The 25,098-nt window shown below is 39.8% G+C and overlaps 1 protein-coding gene across 14 annotated transcripts in view; it reads left to right on the top strand.

Annotated features, from left to right (window-relative positions):
* dmd (dystrophin) overlaps positions 1–25,098 on the top strand; it is a 243,449-nt gene that overhangs the window by 23,836 nt on the left and 194,515 nt on the right. For all 14 annotated transcript variants that reach the window (XM_072440238.1, XM_072440239.1, XM_072440244.1 and 11 more), the window contains 5 exons: positions 3,193–3,273; positions 7,517–7,609; positions 14,740–14,841; positions 20,259–20,329; positions 22,066–22,184. In XM_072440238.1, coding sequence (XP_072296339.1) covers positions 14,752–14,841; positions 20,259–20,329; positions 22,066–22,184 — 280 coding nt within the window. In that variant the 5' untranslated portion in view covers positions 3,193–3,273; positions 7,517–7,609; positions 14,740–14,751. Of the gene's footprint in view, positions 1–3,192; positions 3,274–7,516; positions 7,610–14,739; positions 14,842–20,258; positions 20,330–22,065; positions 22,185–25,098 lie in introns of those variants that run through there.

Genomic DNA, 25,098 nt, shown 5'->3' on the forward strand with positions numbered 1-25,098 from the left:
TTGGATGCCGCTTGCGGCTTTAATTATTTTTATTTTTCTTGTTCTTCTGCTTTTTGAGCTCTAATTTGACCCCCTGAACATGCTCAAAAACTCACCAAACTTTGCCCAAAATTCAGAATCGGCGAAAAATTAGATTTTTTCTGGGCCATTTTTTTGTTTTGTTTTTTTTTGCGACAGCGCCACCGACAAAAGTCAAAATACATTGCGCCTATGGGAGACGCCCCGAGGTCAACTTTGGCGTAAAGCTACGAAATTCGGGACACGCATTCCTCTCTTGAGGACAAAAAAAAAATATTATTGTGGCCACGCCCCCAGACTTACCCTATGGCCGCCATTTTCCTTTGAAAATGAAAACACGCTGTGTTAGCCATTTTGTTCACGTCAAACTTTGACAAACTCCTCCTAGGGCGTTTTGCCCACCGACTTCAAAATCGGCGTACGTCCTCTGGACAAGTGGGGCATCTAAAGTTATCAAATTTTTTGAGATACCTTTTACGGTCTGTGTGCGGCGCAGCCGCAAAGTTGGACAACTTATTTTGGAATATTGCAGATCTAAAAATTGCTCCCATTTGATCAAAACCAGTCCGATTAGGACCAAATTTGAATCAGTTGTTAAACTTTCTTGTTTGGACCAGTTCACGATGACAAAATTTAAATGGGCGCGATGGCGCCTCCTACAGAGTGGCCTTTCAGTGAACTGGTTTTATGCAAATGTTCAAAACTTTGCCCAAAATTCTATTTTGGGGTCCTGAGCAAAAGGCCAATCAAACTTATGCCTTAATTTTTACGGCGTAGTCGTAGCCATGACGGAAACCTCCCATGTTATCCCTATGGGAAAATCGCTAAATCTCTCGAATATCCACATTTTTCTGTTTCACACTTTAACGAACTCCTCCTAGGGCGTTTTGCCCACCGACCTCAAAATCGGTGTACATCCTCTAGACAAGTGGGGCATCTAAAGTTTTCCAAATTTTAAGGATAACTTTTACGGTCTCTGTGCGAAGGAGCCGCAAACGTTTCCCAGATTTCTGACTATTTGGCCTTCAGAGTGGCCTATAAACAATAGTTTTTCCAAATGACATGATATTTTGCACAAAATTCTAATTTGCCATCCTGATCATAAAAGTATGAGAGCCAAAGTCATATTTTGTACGGCGTAACCGTAGCAATGACAGAAACATCCCATGTTATCCTTATGGGAAAATCGCAAAATCGCTCAAATCACCACATTTTTACGCTTCACACTTTAACAAACTCCTCCTAGGGCGATTGTCCGATCAAACTTATATTTGGGGAAAATCATCTATACAAGCGGGGCATCAAAACTTATCCATATTTATATTCTAAGTGTTACGGTCTCTGTGTGGCGGACCCGCAAATATATGTCACAAATGGGAAAACAGCGAAATCTCTAAAATGACCACATTTTTACGCTTCACACTTTAACAAACTCCTCCCAGGGCGATAGCTCGATCAAGTTCATATTTGGGGAAAATCATCTACAGAAGTGGGGCATCAAAAGTTATCCATATTTTGATTTTAAGTGTTACGGTCTCTGTGCCGTGGAGCTGCAAATATACTGTCACAAATGGGGAAACGCCAAATCTTTGAAATGTTCACATTTACGCTTCACACTTTAACAAACTCCTCCGTGGGCAATAGCCCGATCAAGCTTTACTTTGGGAAATATCATCTACACAAGCGCGGCATCAAAAGTTATCCATATTTATATTCTAAGTGCTACGGTCTCTGTGCGGCGGAGCAGCAAATTTAACTGACACTTGTGTTGATTTGCACTGGATTGGCCATGTCCAATGTGTCCCCCGTCTGTCAAGTTCTTTTTTAATTCAACACACAATAAGGGCGCCATCTTTATCAAGTCAAAAGCGCAGAGTCGGAAGGCCGGCGGCCCGCGAGGGCCGTTGGATGCCGCTTGCGGCTTTAATTATTATTATTATTATTAGGCCCGGAGGATTTATTAAAATTGTATCCGGGGGCAGGAAAAACTTAAAACTCGAGTAGTAAAGAAAGACCCATGTGCTAGTGAGTGGTATCGAAAATTAGAACTCAATGAGCTCTAATTCTTGAGTGAAGATTCTGTGAAAAAATAGTGAAATACGGCTCAGTAGCGCCACCTCAAAAATCGATTAACATGGGGCCAATGGGAGCCCGAAGCCAAAAAAAGTTGTCGTAAAAATATTGTGCTCCCTCCAAAAAATAGATAATGTGAGGACTTGTAAAAAATGATACTTTGACCCCGCCCTAAATCCTACTGGAAGTCGGCCATTTTGGCTCAAACACGGCTCTGACAAAAGTGCACCTCGTCGTACTTTTGGCATCTCCTCCTACAGTTTTCATTGAAAACCCTTCAAAATTAGCCACAAGACACAAAACCCATGAGCAATGAAAGGATATCAGTTTGAAGCTGATACATTTTCAGGTGTGGTCATAGTGAATTTTAAACAAAAATGCAATTTTGGGAAAATTAAAAAAGAATCCATGTTTCTTTCATTTTTTTTATTTGATAATGTTATTATCAGAGTGTTTGTGAAGATGTCTAAGCTGAACGCAATGATATGCAAATGTAGTGGCTATCTAGGAAAATGGCTCTCTAGCGCCCTCTCCAAATTCTATTTAAAAAAAATAATAAAAGACAATCTATTTGTCATAGACAACTGAAAAAATATATAATGGGTTAATTTGTGACCGGGCACAATGTGACAAAACCACGTGACCCTAGAGCTAGTTTGTATACAGAAAACATTTTTCAAAAAAAGAGTTTTGCTAATTATTATTGTTTTTTTCCCCCACAAACCACCCCAATTTCTACGTCCTGAATGACAACCAGAATTAATCCATATATTAGGCGCGCTGATTATAAAGCGCACTGACGGTTTCTGAGAAAATTAAAGGCATTTAAGTGCGCTTAAGTTAAGTTACTTGTATTATGGCAAGATACAGTGCCACCTGACCTGTGATGCCATCGCCTCACTGTAACATTTGATTGTAATGTAGGTACTATGGCTACTATGTCCAGGGTGTACCCCGCCTAGGGCCCAAAGTCACTGGGTCACCCGCAACCCCTAACAGGAACAAGCGGTAGAAAATGAATGAATGTAGCTGCTATGAGTTTGCCCTAGAGCAAGGTCTGTTTATACCTCTGTAATCTGAACCTCCGATCTCTCTCCACAGGTGAGGTTGGAGAAAGGATTCACACGCGTTCACTCGTTCAACAATGTCAACCGCGCTCTGCAGATTCTCCAGAAAAACAATGTAAGTTTGCCCGTGTCAATACTGTGCTTTATATTTTATACAATATGGATTGGGATGGTCAATAAAGGTTTCCAGTCAGCAAACCTTTCCTTCATAGCTATTTTTGTCAATATATTTACAAGTAAAATAAACACAAAATGAAATCATACCCCAATATAGTTTACTTGTTATTATGTTTTTTTTCATCAAAGGTATGGGTACAGTAGTTATAAGTTGCATTTACCTGTGTAACGTTTAGTTACAATACACCATATTTTTCAGACCTCAACTTTCAACGATGTGCGAATCGATACTCAGTATTGATACTAATGAGTATCAATTAATTCAAGGTACCAATTTTGCTCTAAAGAATTAATATTTGTAGAAAATTACAAATTGACTTTTATAAAGCTGCATTATAAAAATTACAAACACAAGGCCAAAAAAAACCTGTAGAAGTACATTTATTATTACCCATTAATATCCATTAGATTTGCCTTTTGGAATTTTCAGTTTTAAGGACACAATCTGCTCCCGACACAAACGTTGTTGGTTGGTGGTTCAGTCGCAGCTTCCACATGTGAATGCTGTTGTGTCCTTGAGCAAGACTTTTAAACTTCCTTCCCCCCGTGTCTGCATACACTGGTGTGATTGTGTGTGTGATTTGGGTACCTTGATGTATAGTGTTTGAAGGTAGCAATATAAATGTGACCATTTACCAACAACTGATGAATAACTGTTGTGAATAATCAGCCGTGTGGTAGACGTAAATTCTTTATGGCAGGACTGGCAGCTTCTCATGTTTTTTAACTAAGACTTAGTTTGGTAGGATAGCACCTGTGGTAAATATTTTCCATAGTTTAACTCCATAAAGTTGAGGTTGTGAAGACAAAACGAAAAGAAGACATTTTACTTGTAACTAAAACACACACTTTATATAATCATTCAATAAGGTTAATAGGTGTCATATTAATTGTAAACAAAAAAATATTGTTTATAAGAGTTTTGTTTATAAGAGTTCTTCTATTAAGAGTGTTTTTTTAAAACTTCCTATAATTTATCTGTCCTTTTCCTCTGTATCTACAATGGTTGCAACAATGGAATTTCCCCATGTGTGGACAATAAAGGAATATCTTATCTTATCTTATCTTATCTTATATGGTCTTTGTCAAATCATAACTGTTGTGTAATTTATATTAAGATTAGCTCTACCCATGTCATATTTTCTGCCCATGTCCAACCAGGAAGTACAATTATAAACTTTACAAACATTTTCAAACTGGGGACAAATAGGTAAAATGTTTAGTTGAATCTGACATATAATTGTGTTCACTACGTTTCAGTGAAATGTGTAGTGTCTAACCTGACTTATATACCTTAAAGGACACATATTATGCTAGATGGACTTGAGCTTTTAACCATGATCTAACACAGACCTGGGCTTTTGGGGCACCAGGATGTGACCTCGGCCTATTTAAATCTGGCCCCCTGCAAGAGTTAAGCTTCTATTTTTTAACAGTTTTAGCTATGTAACAAATGTCTACACTTGTGTCCTTAATAAAGATTACATCAAATTAATGAAATAATAGATTAGATGTAGTTTACAGAAAAGTCTTTGGCACTGTTTTTAAGTCCATAAATCATCACCAGACTCTTTCTGAACATTTTTGCCATCAAACCACAATCATTATAATTGCTCAGCTACATAGCTTGTTGGCTTAACTCTGATATTTTTTCTCTCAGATATGTAATTTACTCAAGGTACTCAAGTGCATGTTTAGAGGCTAATAACAATACAAATAATGCATAATATTTGACCTGTACTACGTTGTGTGTACGTTTGTAAATAAAAAAGACCCTGTAAATAGGGATTATGAGATATAAACTTATACACACCTGGTATCTCCCATAGCTAGGATCCACTGGGTCTCAGCATTGCAGCGACTTACAGTCATTATAAAAATCAAACCAACCCTCTAGCTCAGCTGTCATTAGAACTCATTTCCACATCCAAGTGTAATGAGTTTGAATTATTCTTTAAAGACAAATTTCAGGGCAATTCTATAAATTCCACACTTTGCACCTGTAACTGACAAAATTGTCCAGGAGACCATCACCAGTCTAAGTTCATCTACATGCTGCCGATGTATTACCCACCAGATTTCTAAAGTCTGTGCTGAACAGTTTCTTAGCACCACTCACATAGTTAACATGTCGCTTCAATCTGGAACCTTCCCAATGTCTTTGAAAACTGCGGTCATAAAGCCTCTCCTAAAGAAGAGCAGTCTTGATGCCGTAGTACTGAGTAATTACCGGCCCATCTCTAATCTGCCATTTTGGGGCAAAGTCCTTGAAAACATTGTCTACCAACAGCTCACAGATTTCCTCTCAATAAACAACTCATTTGATATTTTCCAGTCAGGTTTTAGACCTCATCACTGCACTGAGACTGCTCTTGTCAAGGTGACAAATGACATCCGCCTCAACACTCTTATTCTGCTTTTGGCACTGCCGATCATGGGATCCTCTTACAGAGACTAGAGGCCTGGGTGGGCATCACTGGCATTGCTCTAAATTGGATTGAGCCCTATCTTGAATGCAGGAAGTACTTTGATGAAATTGGTAACTGTGTCTCAGACCACATGCCTCTGACCTGTGGAGTGCCCCAAGGGTCAATCCAGGGACCCCTTCTGTTCATCCTATACATGCTGCCGTTAGGTCAGTTGATACGCAGTGAAAATGTGTCTTATCACAATTATGCAGACAACACTCTATGTTTCACTGACGGCAGGAGAATTATGGACCAGTGGATACACTGTATCCCAGGGGTCCCCAACCACCGGGCCGGGGACCGGTACCGGTCCGCAACTTGTTTGCTACCGGGCCGCACAAAAACTGGAAATAATCTATCAGTGACAGCATCTTCTCCGATGTAACTTTGGCCTGTCACTCATGACACTAATAAGCTTGTCTGTGGATATTTCATGAAAAGCCTTATAGGAAATTGCCAATGAAATCCATTAACTATAATGGCAAGTATATTATATCTCTGCTCTTGTCCTGCGTGAGAACATAACTGATACGTGCATTATACATGATACTTCATCGCGGACGCGTCGCATCAAACACGCTGCCCAAAAGTAGACCCAAAAGCTCGCGAAAATGAGTGAAAAACAAATGTCTTTGGAGAGCATTTTTGCAAAGGGGAAAAGGTCAAGTGAGGAGCAGACGAGGAGTCAGCGAGGATTTTGGACACGTCTCCTGAGCCAGCATTCGGCAACTGCTGCGCGATCACCTGTTTTTACTTTTACAAGAGTCTTAGCGCTACTTCCCGCGCCGTGACGGCAACAAGACAAAAATTACGGAGCGAACTGGATTTAAACACACTGCGGGTGTCATTGTCTCCCATCACTCACAGAAACACACGCAGGGCTCCCACTGATTCAGCGAGTGGTGAGTCGTAATTTTTATGCACTTATTTTTACCATATTTATCTGATGAGCTTCCACCAGTCATAAGAACAGTGAGGACACGTGTAACTGTACGTTATGTTACTCCAATTCAGATCTTTTGGTATGGTACACTTAAAGGCGCAATGGACGATTTTTCGGTGATTTGAGAACGCAGGCGGAAGTGCACATGCGCACTCCCCCGTGCGGACTGATACAACACACACGTGCGTTTGTTTATTAGCGCAACGGAGCGCATCGCATCTCTCGTCTCCCGTAGATTTCTGTCCACTTCTGCGTCAGCTCGAACTGTCTTTCTCCGTCTTCATTTTGCCCCGTACACTGAGGGATCTATATTATGATAGATCCATGCGCTTAGGCACGCAGAAACGTGGGGACGAGCCTGACGCGGCTGCAGGTGAGCGATAGGTGCGTTTTATGATTGATACGTGGCAGGACAAATGATTTATCCACGCCACGAGGAAATATGATAAAATCGTCCATTCCACCTTTAATAATGTACAAACGCTGAATCGAATGGAAGCCTAAGCCCCGCCCACTTCCGCGCAAGTTAACCTGACCGCAACATAAACTGGCACACCGGTCCGTGAAAATAAAACCTTCATTATTCCAGTCCGTGGTGCAAAAAAGGTTGGGGACCCCTGCTGTATCCAACAGTTCATTGTGTGGATGCAAAACAACTTTCTCCAGCTGAACTTAGACTGAAATAATTGTTTTTGGCCCACAGAAACAAAGAGAACGTGTTAGCAATCAAGCAGGTACAGATAATTGTATATTTTTGCTTTTGTCTCTAGGTGGAACTGGTGAACATTGGAGCGGCAGACATTGTGGATGGGAATCATAAACTGATTCTCGGGCTCATCTGGAGCATCATTCTCCACTGGCAGGTGAGTCCAGGCACATCTTCAAACCACATCTGTGCTTTTACTGCTAAGGTTTTTTTGAAGCCATCAAAAACATCTCCCAAAAGGGGTGCCAAGTTCACCTTGACACTGATACATGTACAAGTTGAAAAAATATATATATTTTAACATAAACATCTAGTTAAGATGAAGTGCCTAAATGACAAACATAATTGCATGGTGCTACTGTAGCAAGGTTGCCAACCAGGAAATATTATTTTAATATCAGATAAAACTGTCACAGTTAAATGGATCAACATCGACAGGCTTTGAATAACTAATATACAAAAAAAAAGTGTGATTACGTATTGAAGTAACATAGCAGTTGAAATTAATCTTATGTTCTAGTGTTTGCAGTGCATGTAACGCTGCAGGTACATCGTAAAAAAAACTATAGAAACAATTCCTACATACTTTTATAACTAAATCACACATAATATTCAAACTAACATTATATGTGTGCACATGTCCCAGCTTTAATTATGGAGTTTGCATGTTCCTCCCCGTGTCTGGGTGGGTTTCTTCCGGGCTCTCCGGTTTCCCCCATCAACACAAAACCTGCACCAGGCCCAATCCTCCAGCGAAGCTTGTCCTGACCAGGTCTGCAAAAGATCTGGAGATTGGTCCCCGGGTGCTGCATGGAGCGACCACTGCTCCTGAGGAGATGCCCCAGAGGCATGTGTACCTCAATCTTAACCTTAACGTTATATATTAATATTTTAAGGATATTCATCTCTCTCTAAAGATTAAGCTCCCATGATTAGATAAGCATAAAAACTGTGAAGCAAGAAAATATGCATTACGGTGCACATGCACTCATATAAATGCACATAATGTAACATACTTTTGCATAGAGCATAGAGATTTTACATCATTATGTAAAATATATTCTTGCCCCAACTGCTAATAACAACAACAGCGAATACTACGAAGTAAATCAATTTCTTTATTGCCTTTGTCACGCACAGCCACTAAATGAACCACTAAATGAATCTAAATGTGATTATTTAAGGGAAACATATTATACAAAATTGACTTAAAAGATCATTTTATCATAATGTAATGGTTCTCCCATATAATCAGTTATCTTGTATTTTGAATTTTCTTGGGATTTTTTAAAATACATTTTAGACTGCGAGTCACATAGGGTTCAAAAATGTTGCTTAGCCACAAAAATAAAGCTACTTTCTATGGTGATAATAGTTTGGTGATTATAGTTTACAATGTACAAAATGTACCTTTATATATTCCTTATATTCACAGTTAATCAAATATCAGGTAAAAAAAAGCATGATTTTTTAATTTAGGTTAGTATTATTAGTTAGTTTTAGTATTTTATTGGTTAGTGTTTGCTACCCAATCCCTGACATCACATAGGTTAGGTCTGTTTTGTTTGTTTGACAAATTAAATTGTGGATTTGAAAATGTTCTCCTCACCTTCAATGACAGCAGATACTTTTTTTTCCGAAATATTCCAATATTCCAACATCCCCGAACACCGAAGCACCACATACTGAAGCACAGCGGGGTCCACTAACACTTCCACTTGTTAAATGTGCCAAATCGCACTCCTCTAAGTTTAAACATCACATACTTCTATCCACAACATTTTGTCTATTTGTCTATTCTAATTGTCTATTGTCTCGTTAATAACTCAACATCTCCATCAAGCTAGTTTTAGTAAAAAGCTAATGGTGTGGTAAATAGCTACAAATACTAATGACTTGCAGAGGACTCTACACTTGGGGGGTTATCTCTTCATTGTACCATCCTGTTTAGTTGAATGTGTATGTGGGCTTGTGTGTGCGCCGATGTCGGCCTTTGTGAAGCTTCCTCTCCAATTAAAGTGTAAATGCATGCAGTGACCTACTCCCAAATGAGCGCCTTTTTATTTTCTCTCTACCTTGCCGGCCACATGTTACCACAGCTTGATGGCTAACACACCTGCATGCCATGTTGTGGTACTTTTGTGAAGTTACCTCAAACCAAATTTTGCCCGACTTTATTATGAGCAGTACCCGGTGGCCTCCTCTGCTTTTTTTGTTAACCTGAATAAATGTAATAGGCCTAGTCTTGTACATAAACAGTACAAGTTTAAAGTGCCACTAAAAACCCGTGGCAGAGCCTTCTTCAGTCGAAAGCAACATTTAAAAATGACTCCTGTGGGCAGTGGCCGGAGGTTTGGGGGAGGAGCAGGTGAGGAGGCGGGCTCTAGCCTGGTGATTGACATGGCTGCCTCAGGATGACTGCCTCATCTGAATAGGAGCCGTGGAGATTGGAGCGTACATTCACCTAATGCCAAGATGCTAATAACAATGCTAGTGCAGCGCGTCCACCGTGTTGTTCGCTCGCTCTGCCCCCTCCCCCCTCCGCTCTCAAGCACCCTATCAGACACAGGGGCGGGGCTCACAGGGGGTCAGTCATGGCTCATCTGGAGCCAGGCTTATGATTCAGCAAAGGCCGCAACTGCAATATTCAAATGATGTGGCCACAGTTGAACCCAAAGAGGACAATGCAGGCACAGCCTTGGACCCAAAAGCCACATTTTTGTATGGGGGGAGGTAAATATTTTCAAACACAACATTATTATTCATCCTCTTTACGTAATGCTTGCATAGTGCTCTCAATGTTATTTACGTACTGTTTGAGTATTCCAGGCAACATGCAGAAAAGTTACAAAGAGCACTTTAATATGACATTTATTAATAGTTTATCTAAATAATAATTTTTTTTATGCTGATGCAACCCTCTACAGTTATTCAGTTGGGCTTGGGACTGGCACAATGTCATGGAAATAGAACCACAGACTTAACTTTTTGTCTCTTGCATTCATACACAGAGCAGCCCATTATGTTCATACATTGCTTGATTATGTGCTCTATCTACTCACGCAACACACATTTATTAGGCCCGAGCGCCACAAGCTGGCGAGAGGCCTATTAATCTCGTAAGGCCGTGCAAAGCTGGCCTTACGAGCACGGCTGCGAAAGTGCGCACGTAGTGCGCACGAAATCGAGCGCGAAGCGCTCGCCCACTTCCAAACACTCACTAACGCACTCCTTCACTCATGCACGCCCCGTGCATACTAATTAGTAGTAGGAAAATGGAACATTACCGTTGTAAACGGGCGAAGCCCGTGCAAAAGTGCGCACTAAACGAGCACTTTACATTGAGATGACGACCGCGAAGCGGTCGTCATCCCCATATAAAGCACTCATTTGCGCTAAGTAGCTCACGAATACGTTCCCCATCTCTTGCATGTTCCGTGCATATAAGCATGTAATGCAAAAATTGAACATTATTACTGTATAGAGGGCCAAAAACACAAAGTGGGCGGAGCCCACTCAAAATTAACGAAAGTACCCGTCAGTGACCAGGGACCCACACCATGAGGTAGGAAAGCGTCCGAAAATGTATAGTTTATGATATTTGAAAAATGGGAAACATTGTTTTCGCATCGGAATATTATTCTTTCTTCTTTCTTCTTTCTTTCTTCTCGGGACCAACCCCCCTATTTTTCACCCAGTGAACATTGACGAAAAGTCACAAAAATTTGCACACCTCTAAAAATCGTGCCTCTCTACATTCTGGCTATTTCCCTTTTCTAAAATAAAAAAAAAATGGCGCGTCAGCGTCCCCAAATGTACCAAAAATGCATTGAGAGATGGGAAATGACCCAAACAAAATCTGATCGTAGAATCATGAAATTTGGCGCAGAGGTAGATGGTGACAAGAGAAGTAAAAAATATTATTACGGCAACGCCGTCCGCCCAACCAAATGTCGGCCATATTGCTTCAAAAATGGCTAAACATGACTTCGGAGTTTTTCCAAACGTCGTACTTTTACGAACTCCTCCCAGGGCGTTGGCCCTAAAAAGCTGAAATTTGGTGAAAATGCTACTGAGGAGTGGGACATCAAAAGTTATTCAAATTACATTGATACCTGTGACGGTCTCTGTGCGGCGAAGCCGCAAACTGTAGCAAGAATTTCAGAAATCTCCCAAATTTAACATTTCTGCCGTTTGAGCAGATAAAGTCAGAATTGCGTCAAATTAGAATCAGTTGTTAAACTCTTTGCCCTAAACCTACTTGAAGTGAAATTAATTAATTTGGAGCCACAGCGCCCCCTACAGATTTTATATGGAGGTTAAATGTTTAGTTTTGCGAAATTATATGAAATTTGACACACAACTCAATTTTAGAATCCCCATCAAAAAAGTCAATGAGACCCATGTCATAATTGTTATGGCGTTGCCGTAACGATGACCGAAACCTTCCATGTTATTCCAATGGGGAAATCGCCAGAACATGTTTACACTTTAGATTTTCACAAACTCCTCTTAGGGCGTCAGCCCTATTAACCTGAAATTTGGTGAGACTCATCTTCAGGGGTGGACCATCAAAAGTTATCCACATTTTCATTCAAAGAGTCACGGTGTCTGTGCGGCAAAGCCGCACATTTTGCCAAGAATTCAAAATAAAATAGCTTTTTGATGGTAAAACAAAGGGGAGAAGATGTGACAGCGTCACAGATTCAGCAGTAGGCGTAATAAAAGGACAATTGGGGCGCGTTAGCGCCCCCTCCTCTTGCGGCGTGGCGGCGGCGTGGCGAGGGCCGATCATTGCCGCTTGCGGCTATATTTCTTCTTCTTCTTCTTCTTCTTCTTCTTCTTCTTCTTCTTCTTCTTCTTCTTCTTCTTCTTCTTCTTCTTCTTCTTCTTCTCGGGACCAACCCCCCTATTTTTCACCCAGTGAACATTGACGAAAAGTCACAAAAATCAGCACACCTCTAAAAATCGTGCCTCTCTACATTCTGGCTATTTCCCTTTTTTAAAATTAAAAAAATTGGCGCGTAAGCGCCCCCAAATGTACCAAAAATGCATTGAGAGATGGGAAATGACCCAAAAAAAATCTGATCGTAGAATCATGAAATTTGGCGCAGAGGTAGATGGTGACAAGAGAAGTAAAAAATATTATTACGACAACGCCGTCCGCCCAACCAAATGTCGGCCATATTGCTTCAAAAATGGCTAAACATGACTTCGGAGTTTTTCCAAACGTCGTACTTTTACGAACTCCTCCCAGGACGTTGGCCCTAAAAAGCTGAAATTTGGTGAAAATGCTACTGAGGAGTGGGACATCAAAAGTTATCCAAATTACATTGATACCTGTCACGGTCTCTGTGCGGCGAAGCCGCAAACTGTAGCAAGAATTTCAGAAATCTCCCAAATTTTACATTTCTGACGTTCGCGCAGATAAAATCCGAATTGCGTCAAATTAGAATCAGTTGTTAAACTCTTTGCCCTAAACCTACTTGAAGTGAAATAAATTAATTTGGAGCCACAGCGCCCCCTACAAATTTTATATGGAGGTTAAATGTTTAGTTTTGCGAAATTATATGAAATTTGACACACAACTCAATTTTAGAATCCCCATCAAAAAAGTCAATGAGACCCATGTCATAATTGTTATGGCGTTGCCGTAACGATGACCGAAACCTTCCATGTTATTCCAATGGGGAAATCGCCAGAACATGTTTACACTTTAGACTTTCACAAACTCCTCTTAGGGCGTCAGCCCTATTAACCTGAAATTTGGTGAGACTCATCTTCAGGGGTGGACCATCAAAAGTTATCCACATTTTTATTCAAAGAGTCACGGTGTCTGTGCGGCAAAGCCGCACATTTTGCCAAGAATTCAAAATAAAATTGCTTTTTGATGGTAAAACAAAGGGGAGAAGATGTGACAGCGTCACAGATTCAGCAGTAGGCGTAATAAAAGGACAATTGTGGCGCGTTAGCGCCCCCTCCTCTTGCGGCGTGGCGGCGGCGCAGCGAGGGCCGATCATTGCCGCTTGCGGCTATATTTTTGTTTATTTTCAAACTGATTAATCAAAGTTACAGACAAAAAGTGAATGTCTGTCCGTGTTTTACTGTACATACACTGATTTGAATGTACCCCTTCTTCATATCCATAGTTCCTTGCATAAACTCCTTGCATAAAGTTACCATCAACCCCTTTTTGAGAATTTTTGACAAGAAAAATAACAAAAACAAAAGGACTTCCTAAGTGTGGCAATACAAAAATGAAAAACGACAGAGAGAAGGAAAACAAAACACATAACAAAGGAGGATATGGAAGAGAGTAGGGGGTATGTAACCTTAAGGATCCAAAGAGAGCACAAAAGCAAGAGAAGCCGCCTAAATAAACAAGGAAAAGGTTGGAGAGCGCAGAGGCAGCAGGTAGAGTGTGGTGGAGGTACATCAGTAATGCAGAGGCGGCCACCCAGCCTCACACACTGCTCCAGAACTGCCAGTCACTCCTGCTAACCACACACACATACACAACACCCAACCTCTCTGGTCTGCTCCAACAAAACTTTTGAGGGGAAATTTCAAAACGTTTTATTTTGGTTATGCTAGTGCTAAAACAAATGGAGTTCTGGGTAGAGGATTGACGGTTATGCATGAAGTATGAAGAGATGGTACTAACCTTCATTATGTTTAGCCTAAAGGACAACATGCATTTGAAATCTGTGGATTTTTTTATTTAGATCAAGCACAAAACACACAAAAAACAAATTGGCCAACACAAATGAATAAACTTGCCATTTTGAAGTTCATGGGTAAATGCTCAACATAACTGAATATCTTCTCCAGAGAATGCCATTGTGTGCATAAAGCAAATACGTGATTATTATTGATTATTATTTGGTGTTGTAATGATTTAGTTTATTATATCATTTAATTTATTTTTGAAAATACAAAATATTTTCAAATAAGCCACAATCAATTTTTTGCATTGAACATAGTTGATATATTTGGTCCTATCCAACAATGGAATTCTACTTTGTCCTGTCTACCAACACAACTGATATCCTGCAAAACTGAAAAATGTATATTTGTTTATCATCTTTTTGGCATAGTTTTGTTTATTATTAAGAGTGTTTTTTCTTAAAGCTTTCTATAAGTTATCTGTTCTTTTACTTCTGTACCTAATTGCGTTGCAACACCGAAATGTCCCCATTGTGTGGACAAATAAAGGCTTATCTTATATTTTCATATCCTGTATTATAGCATGTTTATTGACACTACTGGCTGTGCTTGTGTTTGCAGGTAAAGGATGTGATGAAGGATGTGATGGCGGGCCTACAGCAGACCAACAGTGAGAAGATTCTGCTGAGCTGGGTTCGTCAGAATACAAGGCAGTACCCTCAGGTGAGATCCTCTGCTCCATCACGTGTAGTAAGCACACGTACACCACCCTGATCATGAAAACTGCAGTCACATCCTATTCTCTTATCCCTGTGGAAATTACACTATGGATGGTCTGATATGGATTTTTTATTTTGATTTTTTTTGTGGCTGATATTTGTCGATATCAATATTAAAATTTTAAAATTCATAGCAAAGGCTGACAGAAGTATATTGAGTAAACGACACAACCCCCCCGATCCTCTCACTGACTCGACCATACAATTAAGTCAGTTTCAAATATTTCTCTAAATATTAGATTAGATCTCTTCCATGTAATTTATGTTTTAAAATTATAAACCCCCCTCCTTTTGTTCACTTGATTCAGTCCGTGTGCGTGGTACATTCGCTGCCGGTGCAGCACCACTGCTCCAACTGAACTGTCCTCTAAACTCATTCTCACGTCTTTGCTTTTGAAACTGCTTTAACACCATCTGATGGGGATTAAACGAGTGTTTAACTTTTTATCACCAGCGAAATAAGAGAGTGTGAGTATAGAGAGGAGACACCTTCTTAGATTAAGTCATCATTCATAAAGTAACTGAGAGTTTGCGTCTTTCTTTCTCATTCTCACTCTCTCGCTCACTCACTTGGTAAGAGCACGCAAGAAACAGGCACAGGTGTATCAGCTCACACAGAGAAATCAAGGACGGATGTGTTCTCTGTAAGTTAAGCTTCAAAATACTGTATATTTTATTCCAAATCTCATATTCACTGAGAAATGAGTTTAGGCGCGTATACACGCAAAGATACATGTGCAGCGAGGACATGCAATACCACGGTCAGTATTTAATGACCCGCCCCGCAATGAAATGACAATTTCTTGACCCGATGGGTCAAAAGACGCCCTGCGCATCACTAGTGCTCTCTGCCTGTTAGGGAATAAAAGACCAACAAATGCACAGACCTGTTCCAACAGCCCACATACTTTACCCGCCTTAATACTAGGGTTGGATGATCAAAAAGACCATTTAAAAATTGCATTTTTATAAAAAAAAAAAAAAAAATATATATATATATATATATATATATATATATATATATAATGTTTAATAATATTAAGGCCTTTTTATAATAGCATATTATTATTATTATTATTATTATTATTATTATTATTATTATTATTATTATTATTATTATTAGTAGTAGTAGTAGTAGTAGTAGTAGTAGTAGTAGTAGTAAGACCTCCTGTCTGGTACCTGTGCCTAAGACACCGCGCCCCAAAGACCTCAACAGCTTCAGGCCAGTGGCTCTCACGTCCCACCTGATGAAGACACTGGAGCGGCTAGTCCTGGACCACCTCCGCTCCACCGTGAGCTCAGCCATGGACCCGCTGCAGTTTGCATATCGGTCTGGCATCGGAGTGGAGGACGCCGTCATCTCCCTGCTGCACCGCTCTCTCTCTCACCTGGAAAAGCCTGGCAGCTCTGTGAGGATTCTGTTCTTCGATCTTTCCAGCGCCTTCAACACCATCCAGCCGCTGCTCCTGAGGGACAAGCTGGAGACGGCTGGTGTGGAGTATGACCTGGCAGAGTGGATCCTGGACTACCTCACAGACCGACCCCAGTTTGTGAGTGCCCGGAACTGTGTGTCTGACACTCGGACCTGCAGTGTGGGGGCGCCCCAGGGCACTGTCCTCGCGCCCTTTCTCTTCACCCTTTACACTGCAGACTTCAGACATGACACGGACAGCTGTGTCCTGCAGAAGTTCTCTGACGACTCTGCTATCATCGGACTCATCACGGACGACGATGACGCGGAGTACAGAGGACTGGCGCAGGACTTTGTGGACTGGTGTCAGCGGAACCACCTCCTCATCAACGCGGGGAAGACCAAGGAGATGGTGGTGGATTTCCGCAGACGCCACCCCACTGCCCCCTCACCAGTGAACATCCAGGGACGGGACATTGAGAGAGTGGACTCATACAAGTACCTGGGTGTTCATCTGAACCACAAACTGGACTGGACTCATAACACAGACGCACTGTACAGGAAGAGCCAGAGTCGGCTCTACCTCCTGAGGAGACTCAGGTCTTTTGGAGTGACAGGGCCACTCCTGAAGACCTTCTACGACTCTGTGGTGGCATCAGCCCTCCTGTACGGTGTGGCCTGCTGGAGCAGCAGCATCACAGAGAGGGAGAGGAAGAAGCTGGACAGAGTCATCAAGAAGTCCAGCTCCGTCCTGGGCTGTGCTCTGGACTCGGTGCAGGAGGTGGGGGACAGGAGGGTCCTGGCTAGATTCACATCTATGCTGGACCATGAGTGTCACCCCCTGCAGGACACTCTGTCCGCTCTGGAGAGCAGCTTCAGTGAGAGACTGATCCACCCTCGATGTGCGAAGGAAAGGTTCCGTAGGTCTTTCCTTCCTGCTGCTGTCAGACTTTATAACAAAAACTGTTAGTACTGAACACTCGCAATACTGACCTAACCATGTGCAATTCTGTCATATGTGCAATTGCTGTTGGAATTCATGTGCAATTCATGTGCAACCTATGTGCTGTCGTGACACATATTCATGTGCAATTACTGTCGTGATCACATGCAATGGTATTTATGTATTTATTTATTTATTTGTCTATGGGAGTTTTTATTTATTTATAGGAGATCTTCTACTGAAAGTGTTTTTCAGACTTCCTATAAGTGATCTGTTCTTCTGTATCTACCTCTGTATCTACCTGCGTTGCACCAATGAAATTTCCCCATGTGGGACAATAAAGGAATATCTTAATAATAATACTACTATGCAAACCACTATTGATAATAATAATAACTCATAAATCAGCACCCCTGAAATGTCTTTCTGTTTATTGGCATTCACTGACCCTGCTACAACAAAGTTTTACCCCTAATTACACCTACACAAAAATTACAAAACAAACCCCAAAACTAAAATATTATCTGAATTTTGCCATGGATCTAATGCAAAAGTGAATAACTAAAATCTAGATATCTGTGCGAAAGTGTTCATGGAGGAGGGTAAAAAACATGTTTACAAAACACACCTAAAATAATCTTGACTTAAAATTAATATAAAACGTTATCACTTTAAATTTTATTTTTATGTGATGCTACAAACCAACTATTTACATTAGCATTAACATTAAGATAACATTTTCCATTCAGTATGTGTAAAGAAATGAGAAGAAAATAGCGTATGTAGGCTCAGGGTTTTACTTCAGCAGCTAACAGTAGTAAATGTAGTAATAATTGTAACAGTAATGGTAGAAGAGGTGTTTAAGAACTGCTGTAGTAAAAATACTTGGTAGTTGCAGCAGTAGTAGTCATAGAATGAGCTCACAGTGTGTATGTAAATAATATCTCCATACTGATATGATTTTGACATTGATGGCAGCTGACTGTAAACGTGCGTTCTTGTCACTTTGTCACAAACTGAGCAGTGAGAAGTGAGTGGGAGTGAAGGGACCCGCTGGAGCTGCTCCTTGTTAAGCGCAGTACCACAACAAGGGCAGAGAGGTGTATGGGGCCACACTCACTACAAATAATTTGCTTTCCAGATGGAAGGAAGTGACAGAAATAATGTACATGTGTCAAGAATATGTTGCATGATATATTTAAATATATTTGTGGAATCCTGTGGAAAAATTTAATTTAGGCTTACATTTTGACCTCTTGTCTCTATTACTAAGTAAAAGATTCTGTGAGGTGTTTGAATTTGGACTGAGACATCTTGATTTCATCACAATAATCATAATCATAATATGTAGGCTTACATTGAAGTCAATGACTTAGTGTGGCCGGTCAGCCCTAGTTAAGAAGCTTTAGCATTCTTAACATATGTTAGTAATTAAATAAATACATGTCCTTGCAAAAAAAAAAAAAGGTAGTAACTCATGTGAGGGAGTGCTATCCACAAAGAAATGTCAACAAAGACCGAGCTGGACCTGCCTTTGGTACTGCAGTGCAATGGAAAATCCCCATCAGTAGCTTCATTATATGGAGGATAATGTTGTCAGAACAAGAGTCAACTATGAACAAGTAAGAGTGGGAACATTGTACATTAGAGAGGGGCTACAGTTTAAAATCCTGTCTACTATTAGTACTGACCATTTGGAAGAGACATGTTTTCAAAATTGGACTTAAATTATTATTATTATTGGCTAGAGCCATCCAGAATGGAATGGATCGAGACATTGTTCTTGCCATGGTTTCTTATTATTATTCTTATTATAGTTTTGCATGGTAAAATTTTGCCACAACTCTGGCATTTTTGACCCCCTGAACATTGATGAATGTTACACATGGGGTCATAGGTCACACATGGGGACATAGGTCACACATGGGGACATAGGTCACACATGGGGTCATAGGTCACACATGGGGTCATAGGTCACACATGGGGACATAGACGCGATCGACTCGGCCCGAACTCGAATAAAATGAAGCTTGCGAGAATGTCCGTCGCAACAGCGCCGACTAGTTCAAAAAAGAAAAAACATGAAATGCTTAATCTTTGGCCTAGGCACATGAAACTTGGGACAGTGATAGAGCTACCTTTGACCTCTGACCTTTGAGGAGTAAAACACACCTGTCAGCATCGCTCTATGATAAACAGGAAGTCAGCCATGTCGAATCAAAGTGGCACTGCCACGCTTGACTTTTTTTTCCAAAATCGTACTTGTCCTAGGTTTCTTGTCCGATCGAGCTTAAAACAACACCTTTTGCATCTAAAGACATTGAAATTTAATAAATATTCAAAAGAATGTCGATATTCTTTACGGTCTCCGCGTAACACACCCTCAAAAAAATTTCTGTTTTTTCAAGGACAAGTCACGCCTATTGGAAATGATCCATGGAGCTCATATTTCACTCACTAATGCGTTTTTATGGACTGATTGGAACTAAATAACAAATGTAACAAATTTACTCTATAGCGCCCCCTACCCATTGTGTGAAAAACTCAACATTGTCTGGTTTGTTTGAAACTCATGGTTTATATTCTCCTCGAGACGCCATGAAAAAAGTGCATTGCAGATATTGTGTATTTTCACAATTGGCCAGCAGAGACGCAATGAATGTCTTCACTTCCTCTTTTATTTTGATGGAACATTTCCTCTCGTGTCCCATTAAAATTATTATTCTTTAGACTTAATTATTTTGACTTTATTCTTTAGGCTTTATTCTTTCTGCCACAACTTGGGTATTTTTGACCCCCTGAACATCAATGAAAAGTCACGGGTCACTGAGGCTCTCTCGCTTTCTCCCTGCTCAGGTCTGCGTTCAGCACAATCTTGCAATTTTTCAGGACAAACTACTATTTGAATCGCAAACTGCGCAATCATCAACGGTGAATTCCTGAGCTTGGTGGTGGTGGTGAATGAAAGGGTAACTGTATTATTTATTATTCATTGTGTCTTTCGCAGGTCAATGTGGTGAACTTCTCCAGCAGTTGGAATGATGGATTGGCCTTCAATGCCCTCATTCACAGTCACAGGTGAGGGACAGTATGTACAGGAGGGGGGCTGGTGTAAGGACAGGGTAAGACCCCAAATGTAACCAGCTTTAGATTTATGGTTTGTAAAGTTATTATTTTCTATACTTTCAATCAAATATAGTACATTTAATGATCTGGTGTTCCTCAAGGGTCAGTAAATGCGCCCCTGTATTTTGTTATATTGTTTTTTTATCTTACCATTCCTTTACTTTGTCTACTTTGAACACAACACGTTATTAGATCAATGTAAAGGTTTTCATGTACAGGATAAACTGTATAAAAAATATATATATATAAAAAAAATATATATATATATATATATATTTATTTATTTATTTATTTTTATAGTCTACATAATGTAAGGAGCAACATACTACTATGTTATATTTGATTACGAAACCAGAATCTTAAAGCCACATTTAAGTCAAAATAAATGAAAATAAGTACAAACTATTGGCAATTCTATACATATGCTATTATTATCATTTGCCCATGATAATAATAGGATTTAGTTTTGTAGTCGTCCTACAATATAAAATCATATTAAATGTAATTATTTTGTTGCCAAGTTGTGTGGAGTTGAAATAAATATACAATTTAATTTAATATAGTCTAATGCATGCATGCTACTTATAAGAACTGTATGTATGTCCATCCAGCCAATGAAATATAGCATTTACTTACAACGACACCCTTATTCTTACTTAAAAAAACATTGGACATGATGGACAAGTGTTAGCTTATAATTTGGTGTTTTGGTTCTCGAGATGATTTTCCAATCAGGAAGCAGAGTTGAGTCTCAGTTGAGTCTCTCATTTGCATTGCCAGTTTCAAAGCTGAAATCCAGTGTGTTTAAACCTATGCGTCCTCTCTCTTTTCTGAATGATCACTTCCTAAAGCCCAGCACCAATCATGAATCAAAGCTAGTGCAGCCTCTTCAGCTCAGTGAGCCTGGAATTATGGAGGTTCTGAGCATTAGGCCATGATATTAATAGTGTTTTGTTGTATTGTATTATTATGGTAGTAATATATTATCTTGTGTGCCACTTCTTTTTATCTGAAATCAACAATCGTGTCAATGTTTTTTGTTTTAAATCCACACAAATCATGTAATGAGCTCAACAAAACTTCACAGCCCAGCACGGAGACATATGGGTGCTGAGTGAACACGTCCAAATATAACTCCGCCTGCCTCAGCTCCATTCACTTAATTACAGCGTTAAACAGTGGAGAAAGAATCTATAGGAGCTGTAATAAGATGACATAAAGCACTTTTACTGCCATGCACCGGTCAGCAGCTCGGACTACTAACAACAATACTCTTCTGCGAGAGGATTCAACACTAAAAAATAACAAAGGAAAATGAAAATTGTGAACACTTTGGAAGCAATTTACAAAACAAACAGAAGAGGCTTGAATATTAGAGTTTATTGTTGGTTTATTATTATGCATTAAATTGTAACCACAGAACCACTTGGAGAAAATTATAATTTGAAAAGGGGGTTGTGGGTTCAGTCTCAATTTTGGATATTACTGAATACTGAATAGAAGCAGAACAAGTAGGGATATGGAAAGTATTTGTATGACTTTTTAAACATAGCTTCAAGGACAGTAATATAAGTAGCAACAAGAATGCATTATTTACTCTGTATTTGTTAATGTATTTTTTATTTATCTTTTATGTCATGTAATTACATTGAGAAATGTTTTTAATGTTTTGTAATTTTGTCCCACAGACCGGAGATTTTTGAGTGGAGCTCAGTGGAGAAGAAGACGTCAGCCATTGACCGGCTGGAACATGCTTTTAATAAGGCCGAGCAGCACCTGGGGATAGAGAGACTGTTAGATCCGGAGGGCAAGTATACCACACACACACACACACACACACACACACACACACACACACATAGATATAAATCACACACCGCACACTGACCAATCACATCAGAATGTGTGATTGGGTGTTACCATGGCTATTGGGTGGTACCATCAGGGCATGTGTGAATTTGAAGAAATGCTTGATAGAGAGGGGTGTCCTCACTCAAAGTTTTAGAAATACACATTCAAGAGAGTTACTGATTATAGGGTCGGTGAAATGCTATTGAATATAATGCAAGGTATAATAAATACAAATAAATTGTCAGGCACATATTTATGAAATTGGAAAATATATTTTCAGTAGAAACATCATGCATCGCTTGGCAAATTAAAATGCTTCATAGAACCACCCATATTTAATACAATTATATATTGACTTGAATGTTGTTCTATAGTTAGGATCATAGAATTGAGTCCAACCACGCTAATCAAATATGGCTGCTAATACATTTATTTTGATGCCTTGTTTCAAAGCGACACGCTTTTTCCCCCCTTGTTTGCACGCCCAGCTTAGTGATAAAAGGTCTTTATTTGATTCTGTGCCCAGTTGTGAGAGGAGGCATTTCCACTCTCCACATCACGGCCTAGTTTCCCAAATGCTGCTCACATATAAATCTATGACAGCATTAAATCCAAGTGTATCATCGAGCCAGTGCGTCCGCTGACCTCACAGATCTGCTAACACACTCGTAACACAAACTGTCAGTCCACAATAATGCCGCCTGTCAACAGTTTGTAGCAGCTCTTTCGTTTGTCAGTGTTGCGTGATGCTTTTTTCCCTCTAATTCTATGTAGGAAGAAGGTTGAATCATCATAGGGAATTATATTAACAAGGAAAATGTACTGAAAAGATTAGCCAATGATAGTTTGTACGTGGAAGTTTCTTTATGTTAAATCAAATTGAATTGAATTTACTAGTATCCCGCTATAATCCTTTGTGTTTTGAGTAGTACTGTGTTTCTGTGTGTTGGGGAGATAGGCAGCTTGTAAACCCTTTTGCTCACTTAAAGCTACATTATACATTACAGTCCCTTGTTCCTTCTGTCCCTTCTTGTAGTAAACAATCACAAGCCTGGAACAAGTTGGCAGGAAAAATTCTCACACGAACTAGCCATAACATTATGACTACCAAGCATATTCTGTTTTACGCAGTAGATGACCTATTCACTGCTGTTCCATCCTTGGACAACATTGAAAATATGTTTGTAATCACTGGAGACAAGAATCACACCATACTACTCTGACCTACTAGTCTAGTCATCACAATTGGTCCAAGCTGCTTGAATTGATCTGACGTTGCTGATGTTGGCATATGTGCTGCTGCTAACACCACTCGACAGCACTTTTGCTTTAATTTGCCAGTACGTGGACAGTAGTGTTGTTACAGTACTACAACACTTCAATTGTAAACTGTCTTAAGGTGGCAAAACTTGAATTCCCCTTTTTGGGAGGAATGGCAAGGCAAGTTTATTTGTAGAACAAAATGCATATACAAGGCAAATCAAAGTGCTTCACACAACAGAAAAACATGCAGTAAAATCACAAAGACATGACAGAAATCACAAAATCGTTGAAGACATAAAAGAGAAGAGTGCAAATCAAATCCTTTCAGTCATATGCACAGGAAGACAGTTCCAGATTTTAGCTGCATAAAACTCAAATGCAGATTCCCCATGTTTAGTACTGACTCTGGGCACCAGCGGGAGGCCGGTCCATAAGGTCCTCACAGTCTGAGATGGTTCATATGGCACTAACATGTACTTTGGTGTGCTGGAGGGACTTACTTCGATACTATTCAAATACTCAATATTCAGTGTTGATTTGAATACCACTATGATAACAAGAATACTCTATTTATCCAATAGAATATAATTTTCAACATAAATATTAATTTTGAAGCTTTATGATGTTGTTAGCTTAAGATGTTTCAAAACTAAAATGTGCTCTTTCATCAGCAGCTTATCTCTTATGTTCCTGCTCCACCACTAATCACTTGAGAGCCCAAATGCATAAAACAGAACTCCTCAAAGTTGAAAACAAATAATTCCAAATCGAAAAAAACATTCAAATGGCCATTACTAAAATTACTTTGACAGAATCTCATTTAGAACAATAGCTTTCTCCACATTTAATCAGTTCTCCACTAATTTCAACAACAGAAATGTTTCGACTGAAGAGACTTTTGAGTTGAAACTTCACGTAAATTAGAATTATGGATTCACCATATTACCTTTCTGATGGATGAGAGTCATGAGACAATATGGCGTTAAAATAATATGTCTCCATGGAGACAAAAGCAGGTCAAATTACCGTTCAGATCCATGGAGAGCTGACCCCGCTCACAGAAAGCATGCATGTTTTTCAAGATTTTAACAATAAGCTGATCCTATTGGTGCCCAGAGTCAGGGTTAAAAATGGAGAACAAAAGGTTCAGTTTTACGCAGCTGCTCGCTGGTGGTGCAGTGGTTAAGGATGTTGCACATTATGTGAGTGCTACAACCGCGGTATTGTAGCTTTGCTTCCTGCTGAATATCTATACCCTCTCTTTTCCCTTTTCATCCTATGACTGTCTTGTCTAATAAAGCCTTAAGGACAGAAAAATCTATTTTTAAAAATAAATAAGAATTCTGGAAGCGTCCTCCTGAAGATGTGAGACAGGCTCTACTTTATCTGTGCATATGCCACAAAGGTTTGCATCTGCACTCTTCTCTTTAAAGTTAAGTTAAAAGTATTTAAGTATGATTATGTAATATCGCAATACTGTATCTCCTTGAGGTGCAGTTAGAAATGAAAGGACCTTATATTATGCACTTCTGTATGTCGTTATTTCTTATTTCTATTCAACATCTTCTATTCAGTATTCATCACACAAGAATCTCCCACTGCTAAAA

This window comes from Eucyclogobius newberryi, unplaced genomic scaffold, assembly GCF_026437365.1.
Source record: "Eucyclogobius newberryi isolate DKJ021-1_F unplaced genomic scaffold, fEucNew1.0.hap1 SCAF_117, whole genome shotgun sequence".
In the NCBI taxonomy this organism is placed as follows: Eukaryota; Metazoa; Chordata; class Actinopteri; order Gobiiformes; family Gobiidae; genus Eucyclogobius; species Eucyclogobius newberryi.